This window comes from Neophocaena asiaeorientalis, unplaced genomic scaffold (genome assembly GCF_003031525.2).
Source record: "Neophocaena asiaeorientalis asiaeorientalis breed wild unplaced genomic scaffold, Neophocaena_asiaeorientalis_V1.1 scaffold714, whole genome shotgun sequence".
Classification (NCBI taxonomy): Eukaryota; Metazoa; Chordata; class Mammalia; order Artiodactyla; family Phocoenidae; genus Neophocaena; species Neophocaena asiaeorientalis.
The window spans coordinates 1312752-1333746 of NW_020175660.1; the positions used below are offsets into that span (position 1 = coordinate 1312752).

Genomic DNA, 20995 nt, shown 5'->3' on the forward strand with positions numbered 1-20995 from the left:
ATTGCTCTCCTGTATGACTAAAGTCCAAATAAGTGTTGAAAAACACTAAAAGAAAGAATGGAAAGGCTCTGGCAAAAAAAAAAAGACCAATGCTGTTGGGAAAAGCATTTCAATTGAGCACTTTAAAAGTAATTTTTATTTGATTCTGTCTTCATACTTGGCTAGTAGTTAGGTTGAAGAGAGAATCTCACTGAAGATTCTACTCTGTGATCTTCCAGCATCCCTGTGGCCAGTAAGAAGTCTGATATGTGACTAATTCAGTCCTTTTTAATTTAACTTATTTTTTAAATTCAAGAAACATAGAATTTAAATTTTGTTTTTGATGTTTTGAAGTTTTGCCATGTCTAGATACATTCATTCTGTTACTTAGTACTAATTAGGTCCTTTTAATCTTTCCTTAGATCTGGGAACTTTTCGATCACTTCTCTATTCTCTTCCCTTCCCTTTTTACTTTCCTCTTTCTAGAACTGCTATTAGACAAATATTAGGTCCAGTGGATGTTGCTTCCATATTTCTTAACATTGTCTTTCATATGTTTGTTTCATCCTGCCTTGTGCTTTTCAGCCCACCTACTGAGTGTTTTTATTTCAACAACCAGATTTTATTTTAACTTTATTTGTATTTTGAAAAAACTTCAAACTTCCAGAAAAGTTGCAAAAATAGTATAAAGAATGCCGTTTACCCTTCATCCAGATTCACAAACTTACATTTTGTCACAATTGCTTTGTCATTCTGTGTGTATTCAAGAATTACAAAGGCTTATCTTGGAATGTCTGTGTACAAACACATACATACACATACTTTTTTCTGAACTAGTTGGAGTAAATTACAGAGCTCAGGCCTCTTTATCCCTGAATACTTCAGGTAGTTAATATAACCAATTATGTACAATTTTCAAAATCAGGAAAGTTAATATACCATAACAATTATCAGCAATACCATAGTCTGAAGACCTTATTCAAGTTTTGCTAGTTGTTCCAGTAAAGTCCTTGAGCACATTTTCCTGGTCCAGAGTCTGCCTAGAATCTCGCATTGCATTTAGGTGTCCTGTCTCCTTATTCTCCTTTAATCTGAAACAGTTCTCCAGCTTTGTCTCTTTCGGTACCAACGTTTTCTAGAGTAAAGGCCAGTGATTTTGGGGACATGATGTTTGTGTCCTCAGGGCATCCCACCAGGATGCCACAGCGGCAGTGTGTCTCATTACTGATGGTGTCATTGTCGATTGTTTGTTTAAGGTGATACTCACCTAGTTTCCTTACTGTGAAGTTACTGTTTTCCCTTTGTAATGAGTATGTTACCAGAGATACTTTGAGACTGTTTTAGCATCCGTTGATAACTTCTACCTGAATCAGTGGTTACAAAGTGGTGATTTTCTGATTCCGTTATTACATTTACATTTATTAATTGGCATTCTGCTACAAGGAATAAGTCTTCTGTTCTCGTTTATTTTTTATTATCAGTATGGACTCTTATTCAATAAGTTATAGTCAGTTAGGTCATTTTTTGTTGTGAGGCTCAAATTGACCTAGACTTGGCTACTGGGAGTTCATCAAGGTGGCGCCTGAGTCCTTTTGACACGTGCCCATCATTTTTGAGCACTTCTTACTTTGGGGCACATGAAGATGTTCCAGGCTCATCTGGTACATTCCTTGCCCCTGCCATTGAGTCAGCCATTTCTCCAAGGCACTTTGGTTCCTTTTAGGGAGGATGATATTTGCAAACCAGGATCTGGGTGGCAAATAATCAATTTACATTTCCAGTTTCCTGTATTTTTTCTAGAGATTTATATATTCCAAAGTTTTCAGTTTGTTCAGTTTGGAACCTCTTGTCCATGAGACTAGTTTTCCACAGATGTTTAGCAGTTTGGAGTAGTTGCTCATCTGTGTATTCGTCAACCCCTGCTCACCCCAATTCTGTGTTCCTCCGCTTCCTGTTTTTATCAAGGAGTGATGGGACTAGCTGTTAGAGCAAAAATAAGTAATCCTTTGCTCTCTTCTTACCTACTCGAGAGGATTCAGGCTTTCCTCACTCTGCTTGTGTACCTTTCCCCTTCCCCAGAAAAGAGTTTTGTCATTGTTGGGCTAGGTTTGGGGGAACTTCCTTGATGAAGGAGGATAGAGGAGTGATGCTTAGGCTAGAGCTGGGAGAGGAGTTGTGATGTTTTCGAGAGAAACATCATGGGAGACCAGAGGAGCTTAAGAGTATGAGAGGAAAGGGGAGTTTTGAGAAGCATTTTTTAACCATATATCCTCTTCACGGTGTTTCTGAAATAAGGAGTTATTTTGACATGTACTAGTTTGTGGAGGCACAGCTCTAGATTCACTCCTGGGAGTCTTGATTGTGATAAGGTTACATGTGTCTTCTGGGTGTGGGAGGTTCTTACCTCCAAGTGTCAGTAGCTGCCCTGTAACTGAGAGCTCGGGATTGACGGGCACCGCTCTAGCTCAAAACAGAGGCCACTGCTGCCTGCTGCTTAGCTCAGACAAGGGGCAGCTGGGACTGACTGCCCACTGCCTTGACTGCCTCTCCTCCACGGACCCCTCCGGGTGTGTTAGGGGCTGAGTTTGAGTTTGAGCTCCCCTGAAATCACTCCCATCTCTCAAATGTTTTGAGTTATGATTTCCTATTGCTGTTTCATTTTCTGCTTGTTCCCTTCTACTTCCTATTTTCCAGGAATTACTAAAATTTCCTGACCTGCTTATGGTACTCTTTGTTGTTTTTCAATGATATTTTGGAGTATTTTTGTGTGTATTTTTTTTCCATTGGGTTTGGGAAAGTCTGATACCACTCTGTGCTTAGCCATTGTCTTGTTCTAGACGCCTGGGTAACGGCGCACTCAAACAGATTCTCCACCCAGAGATATTAATGGAGATAAGAAATCTATCAAATGAACGTCAGAATTCTTGTTAATCTGGGGTCCTAGTTACTGAAGTGTTTAAACAAAATTTACACTTAAACTTGATATTAAGGTTTTGTAAAATTTGCAATGAAAGCACCCTATTTAAAAGAACCGTTGTCTCTCTAGTTCTCACCCCGGAAAATTCTGGAGTGACTTATCCATGCTGCTGGCCAGTTTACCAGTTAGCACTTTGATTTATAACCTCCCTGTTGAATAGCACTAGCCATATGAGGGTGGCAAGACATGTGCCCCTTAGAGAGGAGATGAGTTCACTCTGCTTATTATATGCAGTAAATTCCAAATGAAAGTCTTAAATGCTAAGACTATATTTACCCGCATGTTTCCATTTAGTCATCAGCACAGCCTGACCAGTAATCGCAGGACTGAGCAGAAAGAAGACACAGCGTTGTCTTTCTAGCAGCAAGGGTGACCTGGTACTGGCTTTCCAACCTTTGGTCAGGAGTGGCCCAGATACATCACGCCTTGGGTCAGGATTGGTCTTGTAGCTGAGCTGTACCGGGCAGGAGGCCCTGGCCAGAGGGAAGGGCAGGTAGGCAGGAGCCAAACCTGTGGTCAAGAAAATAAAATACCAGGATACTTAGAGCTGTTAGACTAACCACCTCATAGTACAGATGGAGACGTTCAAGAGAGGTCGTGATTTACCCCAAGGTCAGCCATCAGTGGCAGAGTGGCCTGGCATGTTGTTCCTTTTAACACGAATATTTTAGCACCTCGAGCACACCGAGCTTAGTGGTAAATAAATTCTAAGGGACAATCCTTTGACTCCATGAGCCCAGGGAAACAATGAGAAGGGCTGGGAACCCTGACAACCAACTCTGTCCTTTTTCGTCACCCAGACCAATCTGATTTTCGTATGGAGAGAGGTATATTCAACAAATACTGAATACCTACTACCAAAATAAAAATGTTTCCTGACAAGTAGATGACTGCTTTCTCAAGCCTGTTTGCGTCAGGACCTGTAAGTTTTTGAAAACCATGTATTGGTACTGTCTAATCCAGTATTCTTGTGGATACTGTGGAAGCCTCTAGTGTTTTATGTAGGATTAACTGGAGTTGTGAAGTCACATACGGCCTGGAGTAATGAAAATCACATACCAAATAGTTTGATTTTGTCCCAAATTTCTACCTACTTTACCAAGTCCTTTTGCTCGCCATCCTGGTTTGCTCTGCAAACCAGGCAGAGATCTGAAGGACTTCACTTTATTCCAAAGTTGATAATTGTTGAGGGAGATTTTTAGTCTTCCTTCTCTTCCCTCAGCTCCCTTCCTGGTTAGAAATGCTAATAAGAACTAGGGTGGTCATAAGCTATTGGAGGAAGCAAAAAAGGTGAAGGCTATACACATTTTAGTTCGTGTTTGGCATGTCTTGGCCTTTACCCAGCATGAGGCAAGGAGAAAAAGAAGTCAAATTAAAGTTACAGATAAATTCAAGGAAGGACTGAAACTAAGGAAAGATACTAAGTTTGTTTCGCTTGGTTAGCTCAACCAGGTCTTTGTCTCCATTGTTGACTGACAGATACCAAAACAGGTTGCTTTTCTCCTACTGCCCTGCAGTGCGTGGAGACTGGCTTCCAGTATTGGCCAAAATGTCACTTCCATTTAAACATATTTCTAGGAAAGAATGATTTTCTAGCATAAGATGAAGGAGAAGAGGAAGCAGGAGAAAGGTTTAAAGTGTTATATGGAAGTTTCCAACCACAGGAGGAGCAAAACACCAAAGAAGCTATAGAACACAGGGTACGGCCAAGAGCTGGAATCCAAGCCATGCCGCCTCGGAAGGCACGCCAACCCAAGGTTCACATGTCCCCGGACCAAGTCTTGCCCGGAGAAAAGCATTCCAGTCCTTCTCATCGTTAAGAAACAGCCAGACCCAGTGCGTCTAGAGAGAGGTCACAGATACCACGTTGTCTTTGCAGAAGGTTTCCAGGGAAGAGCTAGACCAACTGCATGGTCTCCAGACCAACCCTGGCCTGAGCCGCAGGCCAAGGTGAGCTGGATAAGTCCACAATGTCTGGTCAGAGCTGTGCCTTGTACTCAGGTCTTGAATATCAGGAAGCCCCCGAATGCAGTGCCTGGAGGGCTTCTCTTCATTATTGATCCCTGGGTTAGCTCAAACCATACTCTCTCACCCTTTTGCAGCTCAGCCATGGCAAAGGTCGTTGCTGGGCTCCCACCCCTCTGCTCCTTGGTGGTATAGACAGGGGTCCGACGGTGACCTCCAAACACCAGCTGCCCGGTGCCTGGCCCTGGGCCGAATTCAATGCTCACTGCAAATAGATAGACCCCACGCTCAGAGGCTCGAAAATAGCCATGTTCAGGGAAGTAGCTGCTGCCGATGTTGATGTACGTAGTGTTGAACTTCACTGTCTGCAGAGCATCTGTCCCTTCTGACAAGCTGGCGTAGAAGGCCACAGGGGAGCCTGGAATGCAGGAGGAAAGTGTTAATGGCTCAGCCCCTCACTCCCTCAGGTGGAAAATTATACCTGCCTTCCTCGCCTTCTTAACATTAGAAATAGGTCCCATTTCTAGATAACTCAGATATTCCTAATAGCAATGTATCTTGGGAGCTAACTGGCCAATTCTCAGTATTTCACTAGTTGAGAGAAAGGAAAATACAAGTCTGTTGTCTCTACTGGTGTACATTTTAACAAAGCACTTTCTTGTTTGATCCTTCTTTCCAACATCCTTGAGAGATAAGTACCCTGATTGAGGAGACTTTGAGTCTTGCATGGTTAACTTGCATCCAAGTCTAGATGGCTTATCAGTGGCAGGCTGGGACTGGAACCCAGGTCTCTGACTCCCAGATTCCTGCCACCTGCTAGGGATCTTGAGATACCAGGGGAAAGAGAGAAAATATTACCTATCTGCAAAGTAGTAATGCTAACCCTGGTGAGATAATTAAGGAATGAAGGGTAGCTCCTACTGGATGTTTAGCACAGGACCCTAGAGAGAGAAGGAAAACCCAGGTGGGACCAGGGAAGAAAAGTCTTTTCAAGCTGGTCATTTTAATGTTTTCAAAATGTTGCTCAGAGCCCTGGGATTGCAGAGGGGGAAACAGGCCCAGAAAGGGAAAGCTTGCCCCAGATGACACACATGACCAAGCTGGGAGCTGTGGATCTCCTGACCTCTGGTACTCTTCCCACTTGAAGCACTTTAGCCAATCTAAGGAGGATGAAACAGAGAACACAGGCGAGCGGCCCGCCAGGCCCACGCACAGGCCTGGAGCGAGAGAAGACGCTCAGTGTAGAGGAAGGAGCCAGCCGGGCTGCCTGGCCAGGAGATGGGATGGGAAGGCTGAGTCCTGCTGGGCTCCGGCCACGAACCTGGCCTCGGCACTGATGAAGTCATGTTCCTCACGTGCTCCCTTGTTGCTCCCTCAAGCTGTGGGCTCTCTGTGCCCCCCCCACACACACCCCTCTCTGTTGAGACCAAGCTCCCCACTTCTCGGGATGAAACCAAGGCCTAAAAGAGGAGCAATTTGCATAGCAGTGAGTGACCTCGGTCCCAGAGCTAGAGCCCCCGCTCTTTGGCTCCCGGTCCAACAGCATCCTCGTGAATGACAAAATTTTGCTTTTCTCTAGTTCTGGAAGATTTTCTGAGAATTAGTTCCAAATAGCTGGGATTCCCATCTGTGTGAGAAAGACTGGCTCTGCAGTTACCCCAGCACCCAGGAGGTGGCGCGACCACCCCGCCGAAGCAAGGCCGGCCTAGCGTGCCCTCTGTGGAGCGCCACGGCCAGCCAGGGGCCCGACGTGCTCCTTGGTGGAAGGGTTGTGCTTCACTGATTTGCCAGCAGGTGGACTGAGAGTGGTCTTCCCTGCAGGGCGCGGAGTCAAGCCCTTTGGCCTTCCCATAAGACAAATAAGGGGGGATTTTTACTTTTAAGGAAAAAAACTTTTTTAAGTAACAAAATATTGCAGTGGTAAATCCAGATGCCTACACTATCAGGCAGTTGAGGCCTTGCACCACTCACAAGGGAGAAAAAGATGTAAGAGTGTAGGTAGATACAGCCTCAGCCCTGAAAATGCTGGAGAAATGGGAAAACATTGACTGGTTTCTACTAAATGTTAAGCCTTGTGCTAGGTTTTTGGTAAATGTATCTGCTAGTCTTCCTGACAACCCTTTGATGAAGGCAGTGGTTCTCCATTTTACAGAGGAAGAAATTGAGACACGTAAGTGGTGCTAGAGCCTGTGCTATGTCCACTACTCCCAGGGAGACACTGGCCTGCAGGGCCATAGTGAGGAGTGAGTGGGAGCAGGGCAGGCTTGCAGTGGGATCCTCAGCAAGGCCTCGGACTGCCCGCGTGCCAGGCTACACGAGGATACGGACGGCCCAGATGGCGGCCTTGTACTTTAGCCCCAGGTCTGGGTGAGAAGGCGGCCGTAGCTCCAAGGCCAGCCTCTCTGGCAGGGTAGAGTCACTTGAGGCACAGAGTGTAGGGGTCTACTTTTCAGGGCCATATACTCAGGGAGGGGCTGGGAAGGCTAGCTGCTCATCCCTTCAGCCTCAGGGGCAGCTTCCCAGGGCCCTGCAGAGGCCAGTCAAGGGCCTTTCACAGGCGAAGAGCCAGCTCCCTAGAGACAGCCAGACTGGGTTCCTCTGTGCCGCTTACTAGATGTGTGAGCGGGACAGTTGCCTGACTAACCCTGTTTCAGGTAAGATGGCAGCAGTGATAATGCGTCATTGAGCTGTTGTGATAATTCAACATGGCAAAGCCCAAGAAAGGCATAGTGGGGGACCTGGCTCAGAGCAGCAGCATGGGTCCACTGTGTTAGCAGAACGAGCTCCTTTTGGGGCCCATGGCTTTCCCCTGTATTCACCTCTTGTGGGGTGCTGCCCATGGCAGAGGGCACCAGCCCCTATCCACACACTCACTTGTATACAGGGGAAAGCTTAAAGAAACATGGGGGGTGAAGCGGGGTCGGGCGAAGAGCTGAGCTGGAGAGATTTGAGGGTGTTGTTATGGAGGAGAGAGAGGCATCCCCCCTCCCTGCTCCACAGTTAAGAGTGGCAGGCAACCACTGGTGTATATATGAGCCTCAAGCATCTCCGTGCTGGGGCTCTGCCTGCTCACTGACAGTTCAGTCATGTGACTTCTACCTCCTAATACTCCAGGTGGCTTAAGGGGCCCCTCCCTAGTCCTAAATAGAAGGTGGGTTAAGGGCAAAGCCAGTCCCGAGTAGTGGTGACTGATGGCCATCCCGCTCTCTTTCACCCCGGCCCCCTCTGAGGCAGAAGCGCTGTCGGCAGAGAGCACAGTCTTAGACTCCCCCAGCCTCCTTCCCAGGCTGGACAACTCACCTGTGTCCCAGAGCACCGGCCCTTTGACATGTGCATCCTCCAAAGACTCCACTTGCTTCTGTTCCCTCCTCCTGGGAGCTTCCAGACCTTTCTGCTGCTTCTTCCCTTTCCTGCTCAGTATGGCCTGCAGCTTCCCCAGGTCCAGGCTGACGTTGGCTACCAAGAGTTCTTGAAAGTTCCCAAAGAGGCTGTGGAAGAGGCGCTGGTGCCGCTGCAAGCCATGCTCAGTGGTGGAGAGCTCCCCGCGAAGGCCCTCGAGGGAGCTGTTGAAGGAGGAGGCCCAGGAAGCCTCGCAGCACTGGCCCACGCTTTCCATGTGGGAGCTCAGGCGCTGGAGCTCCTGCGCTAGCCCAGCCAGATCCGGCCCGCCGGCCGCCGCTGGCAACGCGTCCCGATTGGGCTCCAGGCTCTCGGCCTGCCGACTGGTCCCCGAGGCCCGTTCCAGGGCTGTCACCCGGGCCGCCAGCGCGTCCCAGCCGAGGGCCTGCTCCTGCAGCCCGCTGGCCGCGTCCAGCAGGGCGGTGCGGATCTGCTCGTAGCGCAGGGGCAGCGGGCTGGGCGCCTCCTCGGACATGTCTTCCATCACTTCCTCCCCGAAGAGGGCGGCCAGCACGGCCTCATGCCGCAGCGCGTCCTCCAGCAGGGCCGCGAAGGATCCGTGCAGCCGGCGGATCTCGCGTCGCATCTCGGCCTCGGCGGCCCGCAGCGCGCTCACCTCGCTGCCCAGCGTGCGCAGCTGACTCCGGAGCCGTGCCGCGTCGGCCCGCGCCCGCTCGGCCGCCGCCTGGTGCGCATCCACCGCCAGCGACAGGGCAGCCACCGTGCCGCTCAGGGCCTGCAGGGAGGAGCCGTCCCGCTGGCGCCGCTCGTCCAGGCTCACCTGGGTCTCTTCCAGGGCACGCGTGGTGTCCCGCTGGCCCTCCCGGATGACATCCAGGTCAAAGTAGAGTTTCTGGCAGTTGCAGTCCTTGACGTACTTGATGAGGTCCGCGTGGCCGCCCTGCAGGTGCTGGAGGGTGAGGTTGAGCTCCAGGAGCTGCCGCTCCATGTCCTCCTTGTTCTCCTCCATGATCAGTGACTTCTCCATCAGGATCACCCGCAGCTCGCGCAGAGCTGTGTGGTTCACCTGAAGCTCCTGTACCTGCCGCTCTACCTTGCTGATCTGTTCGTAGGTGTCATCGGATTCCAAATACAGCTCCTTGATCTCATCCACGTGCTGGGCGAGGGTGGCCTTCATGTCTGCGAGGGTGCTCTGTAACTCCTCTTCCCTGTGGGCAGTGGTCACATGCAGTGCAGAGAGGTTCCTCTGCAGCTGACCCAGCCTGGCCTGCAGACTCTCTGGTTCCGGCCTCGCTGCTGCCCCTGCTGCCACCAGGACCAGGCTGCCATTGACCCCCGGGGACTCCTGGGCCTTAAGGAGCTTCTTCAGCTTGGTGTTCACATCGGCCTGGACCTCCAAGAGGGACTGGTGCAGGGACAGGTGCTGGGCATGCAGATGGCCCTCCACATCCTGCCGTAGCTGGCCCACCCTCTGGGCGTTCTCCTGGACCTTGGTCTCAAATTTGGCACCAAGATCCTGGAAGTCAGCTCTGGCCACAGAGCTCTCCTGGACCCTCTTGAGGGCCTGTCGGTTGGCCTCCACATCAAGAGATAAGTTTCTTATGGCCTGGGAGAGGCTGTGCAGGCTTTGGTTGAAGCTTCTCCACATGGGGCTGAGATGTCCTTGCAGGAAGGTGTTGATGTGGGGCAGTAGCACTTGCTCCAAGGGTCTGCCGGGAAACTCTACAACAGATGCACGTGTTTACACAAGCCCTTCGGGAGCAGACAGCCTCCCCAGGGGGCGACTGAGGAGGCGGGGTGGGGGTGGCTCTGAGGTATGGGCCTTCCTGCTTGCCCTCCCACTCATCCCCTAGGATGTGACTGGGCTCTTCCTCAGCCCATGGAACCTGCTACTCACCAAGCTCTGTCTGATTTGCCTCAGTTATTGCCACTGTGAGGTTGCTTGCCAGGGCCTTCCATAGGCCTGGGAGGCTGTCTGCCACCTGGTGAATGTCATTCTGGAGATCTCCCAGCCGGCGTTCCTGCTGCTCCACCATGTCGCTGATGTCTGCATCCCGGTGGCCTGAATACACATGAGACATAAGTGTCTAACTTCCCAGGCCTGGGCAGAACATGAGGTGCAGAGAGGAAATTTGGGCATTAAAACAGGGAGCTGTGTCCTGATGTCCTCTGAGCAGGAGCTTAGAAGCCTTGAACTCCAGAAGGGCGAATGCATGGCAAGTGAGCTCTCACCCTGCCCCCTAAACCCCTAAACCCACAGCAGACATGACTTCTCCACCGTGGCACACTTTCCTCCTCAGTCACAGGGGCACGGCTTCTCGACATCGTTCTAGTCAGCCCTTGTCAATGGTTAGGAGTTCACCTCATGATGGAACTTATTCCCCATCCCAACTATGGCCCGGCCTTGAAAGCCTCACCAGTGATGTCACTAGGTGGTTCTGCTGGGCTGATCATCACCAGGGACAGCATGACTTCCTGGCCCTGGTGAGGGGGACTGTGGGGAGGCTTCTCCCAGGACATGGGAGCCTATGCAGTTCAGGGGGCAAGGAGGGCGCCGGATGAAGCTGTCCTTCCCAGAAAATGGGGTCAAGGGAAAGGGTGCGTGTGCTTGGCCAGCAGGCAAGTCACTGAGGGCCCTGGAACCTGGCTGCCTTGGTGTGGGGGCAGGGTGACACAGGGCCACAGAGGGACCCCTGCTGATTCTGGGGACATAGCTTCCCTGAAATGGCACTACCCTATCAGAGGAGAAGAGCCCTGGGCACATGGGTTCTTTCTTCCCGCCTGTCCGTCCTGTTCCTTCCAGGAAAGCAGCATACCAGGTTCAAAGTCAACTGGCCCATCCCAAGGCTCCTGGAGGCTATCACCTGGATCTTCAGGCTCAGGAATCGCCCTGGGATCTGCAGAGAAGCATCAGATGTTGACACCAGAGGTCAGAGGGGCTGCATGACGTCTGGGGTCAGAGGTCAAGGGGGATTACAGGGAACCCTACCGTGGTGCTGGCAGTCAGGTCCCACAAAGCCCGGGCAGCACCTCCACGCCACGGAGGCCAGCACCTTCTGCTTGACCTGGTACACCGGCTTGTGGGCCACGCGGTACCTGCGGGAAGACGGCTGGCTCAGCGACTCTAGGGTGAGCCGGCACAGGGCCTGGACGAACAGCCCACCCTGCTGCACCCCGACTCACATGACTTTCACTTTCTGGCAGTCCGGAGCCCCATGTGGACATGGCTGCTGTGAGTGGACGAGGAATTTCTCTGTTTTGCAAGCAGCTACGAAGGTGACCAGCCTGGACTTCTGGTAGGGACACCAGTTACTGGAAAAAAGCCAGAAGAGAGGGCTGCTGAACCACACCCAGGCCCCCCACTTCTAGAGGTCAGCAGGGAGCCAGTGCCGAGCGCCCCACCCCCTCCACTGCCCCTGCCTCTCTGCCCTACCCAGTCTGGGGGATTCTGGAATCCATTAGCCTGAGAAGGGAGTGCTCTGCATTATTCATTCCTCTGCCCCAGAGCAAAAGCTCCACAGACCCCGCCTGCAAGGGCACCTGCTCCATGGTCTTCCAGGAAGCGCCCCTCACTCCCGGGTCAGCACAGAGAGGCTCAGGAGCGCCCCCCCCCCACAATCACAGAGTTACCACCAGAGTCAGGAAGGGATCTCTGTTTCTCCTGGTGCCAGGGAGGCAGCATGGCGCTGCTGGGGCTGGAGAGTCCTGGGTTCGAATCCTTCACATTTTCTGGTTGTGTGACCTCGAGTGAGGCACTTAGGGAGTTTTCATTTCCCATCTACACGATGGAGATCATAATACTCTCCTCCAAGTGGGCAAAGGAGTATCAAATGCCTGGCTCTTCCCAAGTGCCCAGTGAACACTGCTGTCCTGCCCGCTCTGGTGGCCCTGGCAGCCTGCCCCATTCCCATTACCACCCACATCCTTCCTCACCGGAGACCCGGCTGCAGGGAGGGCGCCTGCTCTGGTCGTGCCCCATCATGGCCATTGTGGAAATGGACTTTCAAACAGTTGTAGGGGAAGGCAGCCAGGCCGAGCAGTTCCTTCTGTGGAAAAGGCCACCCACACTGAGGTTGTAACGAGTGGTGTGGGGGTCACACTCGGCATCCTGAACACCCGGGAGGTCACCCTGCCTCCTGTGCCCTCCACCAGCGTATGCTGCCGCGCATCCAGGGTGGAGGGCTGCTCACTGCTGGCAGAGCCCCAGCTCACAGATCTGGTGGCAGAGCTGATGCACTCAGCAAGAAGTCAGAGGGCCCTTCCCCACGCAGTCAGCTCTCAGAGCAGAGCTCTCCAGCGTTGCAAGTGGTAATGACCTCCGTGGCTCAGTTCGATGTAGCACCTGGTGAGAGCAGGTGCTGGGCTCCAGCTCGGTGCCAGTGTGGAGGCTCAGACCTTCTCTTCAGGGTCCCAAGGGAGAGTGGGTGATCTCAGATGGTGTGATAGGTGCTAGGACCTGGGGAGACTTTGGGGAGGAGGGGATGATTAGGCTGCATCTTACGTGGAGGGAATGAGGTGAAGCACCGGGAGCTGTGACAGAGGTATGTGGCCCCACTGAGTTGCGGAGGCTGGGAGCGCGGAAAGGGCTGCCAAGGAGAGGCGATGGGGGTAAGGAGAAGCCAGACCATGGAGGGCTTGAGTGCCCCCTGAGGACAGGGCTCCATCCTGGAGGCATGTGGAGCCGTGGAGGAGCTTAAGCAGGGAGGTGACATGAAAGAGCCACCCTGGTTCCTGGGTACAGAAAGGATGGGAGGGGACAAGGTGTAGGTGGTGGTGTCAGGGGTCTAGGTGGGAGATAACGGCAGCGTGGACTGACTGGACCATGGTGGTGGATTTCAGGAGAAAGGACCACATTTATGAGATGTTGGGAGGCGATGTTCAGGGCCCTTGGTGATTGAGTGGCTCTCAGGCTGCGATTTAATTCTCTGGAGCTGATCTCTGCCCTGGGCCCACCAGGTACCATCACACAGGGATACTGCTGGGGACGGCAGTGGGGTGAGTTGAGGGGGATTGAGTGACTCTATCTATTTTGAGTGCTGAGACCACGCAGCCTGCCTTCCCACTTGGCTCCCAGAAGCCTGGCAGCTGGCCTTTACCCTCTTGGCAGCAGACTGAAAAAGCTTCTCAGAAAATTGACCCCACTTGAGGGGAAAGACTTAAAGACACTGACACCAGGGGTCCCCCACAATGAACTAGCCCAGCAGAGCATCCTATAACAAAACAGATCACCCATCCACCCAGCTTCCAATCAGCTTCCCAGCCTCTCTACTCTTAAGCGGCCAGACATCCAAGAATGGCCCCTGAGGAAAATCTCTTACAAAAGTGGGAGGTCAAAATGAGCAAATGTAAGAAAATCAACTTGAAGAAAACCAAGACTGTGCAGGGAGAAAAGAACTTCCCCCCAGATTTGCATTAATATTTCCAGACTGATAAGAGAACTTACTGCATTCCAGAAACAAGAAAAGGAAGCCACTTTAAAAATGGGGGCAGAACACTGAGAGAACAAAAAAGAACCCTTGGAAATTAAAACTATAATGGTAGAAATGCAAAAGAAATTTAATAGAAAAGTTAAAGGGTAAAGTTAAAGAAATTTCCCTAAAAGAAGAGCAAACAGAGATGGAAAATAGGACAGAAAAGATCAGAAAAATAGAGGACCAGTGTTGGGAATCCAACAACCAAACAATAGGAGTTCCAGAAAGAGAGAACAGAGGGAGGGAATCACTGATGAAAACAACCAAATGAATAGTCCAGAAGAGAAGGACATGGAATTTCAGATTCAAAGGGCCCACTAGTTACCCACAATACAATAAAAATAAACGCACAGCAAAGCACATTGTTGTGAAATTTTGGAACTCTGGGAATGAGAATGATTCTACACTTTCCAGAGAAAAAAATCGAGCCCCTCCCCACCACACACACACACACACACACACACACACACCAGTAAATAGAATAGCCCTGAACCTCTCAACAGCAGTACCAGACACTAAAACATAGTGGAGAATCACCTTCAAAATACTGAAGGAAAATTATTTCCAATTTAGAATCCTATGCCCAGCCTAATTATCAATTTAAGGAGCACAAAATTAAGACATTTTCAACAAGCCAGACTGATTTCAAAGCATTTCCCTCCCCAGGACCCTCATCAGGGAGCTACTAGGGCAGTGGTTTGCAATCTTGCCATCAAACCTTCACATCAGAAGCGTCCTGTGGCACTTTAAAAATATGAGCCTACAGGCCCCACCCCAGGCCAGTTAAAGGAGATTCTCTGGGATTAAGGCCTGGTCTTCTGCATTTTAACGCTCTCTGGGTCATTCTAAGGCATAGCCCAGGATTGAGGACCACTGTGCCAGAAATGTTCCACCAAAACAAGAGAGAACACCAAGAAACAGGAAATCATGGCATCAGGAAACAAGAGTTCCAGCACAGAAACAAGGTAAAGGGAGACCCCAGGACAATGACAGGTAGGGGGTGAGTGAGCAATGGTCCAGCCTAGAGCACGGCTGGAGGCTCTGAGAGAGGCATCTCCAAGAAGACACAGGTGGTCAAACACCTGACAGGAATAAAGGTGGAGAGCAGATGTGGACAACTGGCTGAGAGTTTGGAATTGAACTGTGACAAAGACACTAAGCAAAAGGAAAAAAAAAAAAGAAAACTAAGCAAAAGGAAAAAAACTAAAACAAAGACAATTGTTTATTTCAGGGAAAACCAAAAGTGTGTAGGGAGGAAAAAGGATGCATAGGCTTTCCAGGACATACAGACTGTTACATCTACTCAATTTGGCCATTGTAGCAGGAAAGCCGATACTGACAGGATGTAAATAATGGGCATGGCTGCGTTCTAATAAAACTTTATTTACAAAACAGGTGGGGAGCCAGATTTGACCCACCATGCCAGAGTTTTCCAAGCCCTGCTTATGTGTGTGTATAACTAATAAAAACGAAACTTAAAATAATTTCTATCTGGAAGAGAAAATGCAGATGAACAGGTAAGAACATTTTGGAAGACAACGAATGAGGAGTTCCTTATCTAACTGTTATGACTGACTGACTCTAATGCCAAGGAATGAAAACAGTGGGACGTGAATTCCTCGGTGGTCCAGCGGTGAAGACTCTGCGCTTTCGATGCCGAGGGTGCGGGTTCAATCCCTGGTCTGGGAACTAAGATCCCACAAGCTGTGCGGGTGTGGCCAAAAAAATAAAATCAATCCAGAAAACAGTGGGACGTTGGCACAAGATTTGTCAAGCCAGTCAGTGGGAACAGAGACCCGGAAGAGACCCGTACATCCCTGAGGGACTAGTAAATGGTAAAAGGGACATGTGAAAATCAGAATGGAAGCAAAGGATGTGCACTCAACACAGAAATAGGGGACTGTGAAAGTGCTGGGCCCAGAGGTTAGGGCCGGGGGGCAGGGTGGCCACCTGCACAGACTGTTTCAAGGATCAGCGACTGCAGCCCGCACCTTGCCCTGGGCCCCATGGAAATTCCTGGAACATGCTCAGACCTAGAGAGAAGTTATTTCTGTAAACCAGTTGTTCTCAACGGGGCGTGTGTTGGGAGGAGAGGGGATTCGCCCCAGGTGTATTTGGCAATGTCAATAGTGCAAGGCTGAGAAACACCCACTGTAAACTAAGTTCTGCTCGTTGCGTGCCCTCTGAACGGCTGCAGAGGCTCCAGGAGGCCTGTACCCTGGGAGCACCGGGTCTGGGCTAGCCTGTAGGGAGTGACCGGGACTTTCCACCTCGGGTTCCTAGAACTGGAAGCGGTGCTGCCCACCCTTCCTGCCCAGGAACTTTCTCTCCTGACCTGCCCAAACCTCAGGCTCCAGCAGCCGCTATTCTCCCTGCCCACGCTCCCCTCCCTTGGCACAGTACAGGCTGCTGGCCCAGAAGCCCTGGGAACATTCCTGACCTTTGCTTTGGTTTCCTCCGGCTCTTGGCAGTTTCTCGCTGGTACACTGAGCCCCTGGCCCGGCTCGCTGAAGCGCCCCATTGTTCCCACTGCCTCCTGGCCTCGGGCCCTGGCCCTCTTGGCACTCTCATCTCCCAGTGGTCTCCTGAGAGGCAGGTGCCAGCCTAGAAATGAGTGTGAGGGTCTCCAGCCTGCTTTGGGCCTGTCCTGGGCCTCTGCTATGGCCTCTGATGCCCTCCTGCCCCAGGCAGGAAAGAGTCTGCTGCCCCCCTTGGAGCTTCTAATAGGAACTGGGAGACCTGGGCTCTCCTCCCTTCCCTGTCCCTGGACTCAGGGTGACCTTGAGCAAGGCCCTTCCTCCAGTCCTGAAAGTGTGGAGAAGACTCCCACTCCCAGCCCCTCCGTGGGGAGAGGCTATAAGGAAGGCAGAGAAAGCCTCCGGCAGGGAAAGGACTGTTAGCCTGAGCCTCCTGAATTATAAATGTGCTGCTGCTATGGCCCATTGGGACACTTAAGTGCCTCTTAACCAGCCAGTAAAACGTACCTCCGACTGCCCTTTAAGTCTTTCTGTGGAAGGAAGTTGTGTTCTTAGCATGCTGGCTCTCTGAGGTCCTGGATGCGGCTGTGATTGTGATGACTCCATGGGAGAAGTTTGCCGGGCTTGGTCTCTGAGCCACAGAGGAGCCCAAGGCCCACTTGGTGTCCATCCCTGAGCATAGCTCACGCCAGTGGGGCTCTTCCCTGTTAGTGCTCAGGGCCCTGTGCCTTGGAGAACAGATACAGGTGCAGGAGGTACAGCTTGGCCCGGAGACCAGCGGTCTGGGCTCCACTCTGCTCCTGTGTGACCTCCAGAGATATGCGTGACTCCTCTGGGCCACAAGCTCCCAGCTGCAAAAGTTGCAGACGCTCCTTGTGGAGACACTGATGCTGGTGACCGGGGCCAGCTGGGCTGCTGGGAGGAGGGGCTCCTACACTCCCACCCCTCTTAGGGGAGACAGAACTGAGGACACCTGGGATTTGCAGCCCAGCCGATGTGGGCCTGACCCATCACTTAGGAGCTGTGTGGCCCCTGGTGGCGACCCCACCCCTCTGAGCCTCACAACATGTAAAGTGGAGAGAACAGGGGCGACCTTGCAGTAGTGTCACAGCAATGTGGAGACGGAGCACCTTGCCTGGGTCTTAGCTCAGTCCCCTCAGCAGGCTCAGTCCTGCCTGGGAAGCGCTCATGTGTCTGAGGAACCCGCATCCTAACCTCCTGCTCTGCCCACCTCCACGAAAGCCTGGGATCAAAGAAAGAGCCTCTTCCCCACAGAGTCCAAACACCCACGTTGCTGGCTCACTGGGCCCAGCCCCACGGGCTCCTGGATGACCTAGGAAGCACCAACCATGTCCCTCATCCATCCTGAGACCTGGCATCCAGCACCACATTGTTTTGTTCAAGCTTCTCCTTTCAAAGGGTCTTTTTTTTTCCTTTTAAATTTATTTTTCTTTATTTGGTTGCGCCGGGTCTTTGGTGGGGCTCGCAGGCTCCTTAGTTGTGGTACATGAACTCTTAGCTGCGGCATGCATGTGGGATCTAGTTCCCTGACCAGGGATCGAACCCAGGCGCCCTACGTTGGGAGTGCAGAGTCTTAGCCACTGTGCCACCAGGGAAGTCCACAAGGCATCTTATCTGGGTCTGTGTCCAGGGCCTACCCTGGTCCCCAGGCCCTGGATACAGGTATGAGGGGCAAATGCAGGGCAGGGCCCTGGCTCTGGCAGCCAGGGGGCGGGCCCACCAGGCTCGTGGCGGGTGGCATGGGTGGTGTGGTGCCCCTGCTTGGCTGTGGAGAGCCTGTTTGCCTCCCCTTCCCCATAGCAGGAGCAGGGCTGGGGCTGCGTTTCCGCCTCTCCCCTCACAGGAACACGGGAAGCAATCAGCCTGAGGAAGCCGCGCGGCGCTTCCTTCCTTTCTCACCAGACCCTCCAGAGGCCTCGACAACCTGGGCTTGACCTGTGGGGCCTGCAGCTTTTGGGTTGTAGGCAGGAGACCAGCAGGCCCGATGGGACCCCCTGGAGGTAACTGGGACCAGGGATTGGGACTCCTGCCTGGGCGTTCCCGGGCCAGGGTACCCTTGCACACACACCTGCACACACTGAGACCACCAGGCCATGGCTGAGTGACCCCCTCAGGCCTTGAGCAGTCCGGAGACCCACCCTCCCTGGGGCTAATGGAACGCAGTCTCTCCCCACAGCCCCGGGGTGGGAGTGGGGGAGAAAGAGAAGCATCTCCTACCTCCTGCCCAGCCGCTTGGGCCCCTCATACTCCCTTTCATCAGAGGGAGGCCAGCCACTCAGAGACAGGGGCTTGGAGTTGGGGGCTTTGGGGAGGGAAGGCTGGATCCTTCGTCCTGAAGTCAGAGCTGGGTGACTGGGTTCCCCCACCAAGAGCCATGTGCACCTCCCAGCTCTGAGCAGAACTGGGAATGGCGCAGGAAAGGGGGGGTCTCTCCAGGCCCAACTTCTCCCCTCTCCTCCCACATGGCCCACCCCTCCATCACCTAGCCGCAGTGCACACCCGCTCTCACCCTCCTGCCTCTCCCTGGTCAGATCTGCTTTCGGGCAAGTGTCTAACAAACACATTCACCTTGAAGTGTCAGAGCTGTACGAGAACTGTCCCAGGAAGGTTTGGGCCAGGCCCACGTGACGGTGAATCTCGGCCAGCCAGTCGGGAGACTCGTAAATCGGCCCCTCTCACCCTCCAAATCCTTATAGATGCCCTCAACCAAGTCTGGTTTGGGTGGGGAGGGGGAGGGGGGGAATAGGCACCCCTGGGACTGGGACCAGAGTATGATCTCTAGAGTCAGACTCAGATCCTGGTTCTAGCTCTCCTCAGCTGTGTGACCTTAGCCAGCTGCTTAGCCTCTCTGATAACCGGGGCTGTAAAGAGGATTGAGATAACACTTGGCAAGATGCCTAGCCCAGAGATGGGTCCGATAAATGGCACCTGCTGCTCTGACTGAGGGGTACCCTGAGGAGGGACCCACATTCCCAGCACCTTATCAGCAGGAGGACCCCTGGCCCTGGACACACAAAAAGGCTGGAAAAGGGTGTCCTGGTCTAGTCATAACACCATTCCGCCCATTTCCAGAGGGCTGCTGAAGCAGAGCTCGCTGGATGCCACAGCCTCCTTTTCGTTCTTGAAATAGAGCAGGGCACGCTGTCTGCTCACTGCTCAACTGTTAGGGCCAGGATGAGGGCCCATGCCAGTCCCCCTGGGCGCTCACATCCAAATCCAGTCCCCAGGAGCATCTGTCTTCTATGGCTTAGGCCGGGCCAGCCTCAACTGGGCTCAGCTTTCAGAACTGACTTATTTCGAAGAAGAGGAGCCACTCCCAGGTCAGCTAGAAACTTCCAGAACCCCAGCCCCTCAGCACCCCGGTGGTCAATGGCGTAGAGTGCTCCCGCCCTGTCCAACCTCTAGGCCCATTCCCTGCCATGGGTAGGTGGGGAACTTCCTGTGGTCCTTAGGCTGGGCCCTGGGGTACCAGTCCAGGCCGGCTGGGGGTGGCCTCCTAAAGGGGAGCCTGCCACCTAGCACCTCATTCAGCCTCACAGCTGGTCCAGCAGGTAGATAATATGAGCCCATTTCACGTATGGGTAACTGAAGTCCAGAGAGTCCCTGCTTTGGCTGAGCTGGGACTCAGATCCGGTACCACTTCCTCCCCCAGGTCCAGGCCCTCCTTACCGTCTGACGGGGTCCCTGTCCTCAGCCTCTGCCCTCCAGACCCCAGGTGGCCTGGGGCTGTGTGGATCGGAGAACCTGGTACTGGGGACCTGGGCCCAGGTCCCCAGCAGCCCCCAGCCCAGGGGCCCCCCGATGCTGAGCAGCAGGGTCAGGATCATCTTGGCTTGGGGCGGACTCAGCCTCTGTGGGTGACTCCAGAAACTACCAGCGTTGGTGACGTTGTCTTCAAGTTAAGTCTCAGAAGGAAAAAAAAGCACGGGGACAACAAAGAGAGGAAGTGGCCTGGGCCGGCCCACCCGGTGAGTCTCGTCCGGCCCCCCTCACCCTCGGCCTGGTCCCCACAGGGGCAGCCAACAACGCAGGCCAGTTCCCGTGTGCCCTGGGAGAACTCGGGTCCGGGACACTGGGGGTGTGGGAGACACGGGGGGAGGTGGCCCCACCAAGCATGTCCCCAAGGGAATCAGGAGAACCGCACCAGCACAGAGGTGGGGCAGCAGGAAGCGGTCGGATCAGTCTCAGGGAGCCTGCTGTCCATCCATGCTGGTGGCCAGGAAGTGGGGGGCACTCGTGCCTACTCAGCATCTCTCACCACTGGGCAGTGGGAGCCAGCAGACGGGTGGAGGCTCAGAAGGACAAAGGAGCTGTCCTAGGGTCGCACAGTCTGTAGCTGGGGCCAGGGCCTGGGTCAGCTCTTTGTGGCTCAGCTCCTCCACCTGGCCTTGCCCGAGCCCCAGGATGGGGGCATCCGTGGTGCTGGTGAGAAGTTGGGTAGCCCAGGCCAGTCTGGGAGGTTGGCCACTCTTGCCTGACAGACCTGCTTGGTCCTGACCCCTGCCCTACCTGGGACACTGGTAACAGAGGCACCTCCCCTCTCTGTGCCTGCCCCCCTCTGTGACCCCTCTCTGCCCCAGATGTACACAGATACAACAGCCCCAGGCCTGGGAGCACCCAGTCAAGGCTGCCCCTGTGGGTGCGCAGGGCGGCAAATGAATGAAGGGCAGTGATGGATAAGGATGTGTCCGGCCCTCTATGGCCCCTCCAGGGAGGGCAGGGGACAGGAAGGGAGGGTTGAGCCA

At 53.0% G+C, this 20995-nt stretch overlaps 1 protein-coding gene across 1 annotated transcript; it reads right to left on the reverse strand.

The window, feature by feature from the left end:
* Positions 1–595: 595 nt before the first annotated feature.
* On the reverse strand, positions 596–20104 carry MMRN2 (multimerin 2). Its single transcript, XM_024731439.1, has 7 exons — positions 19920–20104; positions 11465–11593; positions 11271–11377; positions 11098–11178; positions 10179–10343; positions 8222–10003; positions 596–5339 (listed from the first exon to the last, which is right to left on the reverse strand). The coding sequence occupies exons 1-7, from the start codon at positions 20075–20077 to the stop codon at positions 4954–4956; spliced, it is 2808 nt and encodes a 935-aa protein (XP_024587207.1). The 5' UTR covers positions 20078–20104; the 3' UTR covers positions 596–4953.
* Positions 20105–20995: the final 891 nt, after the last annotated feature.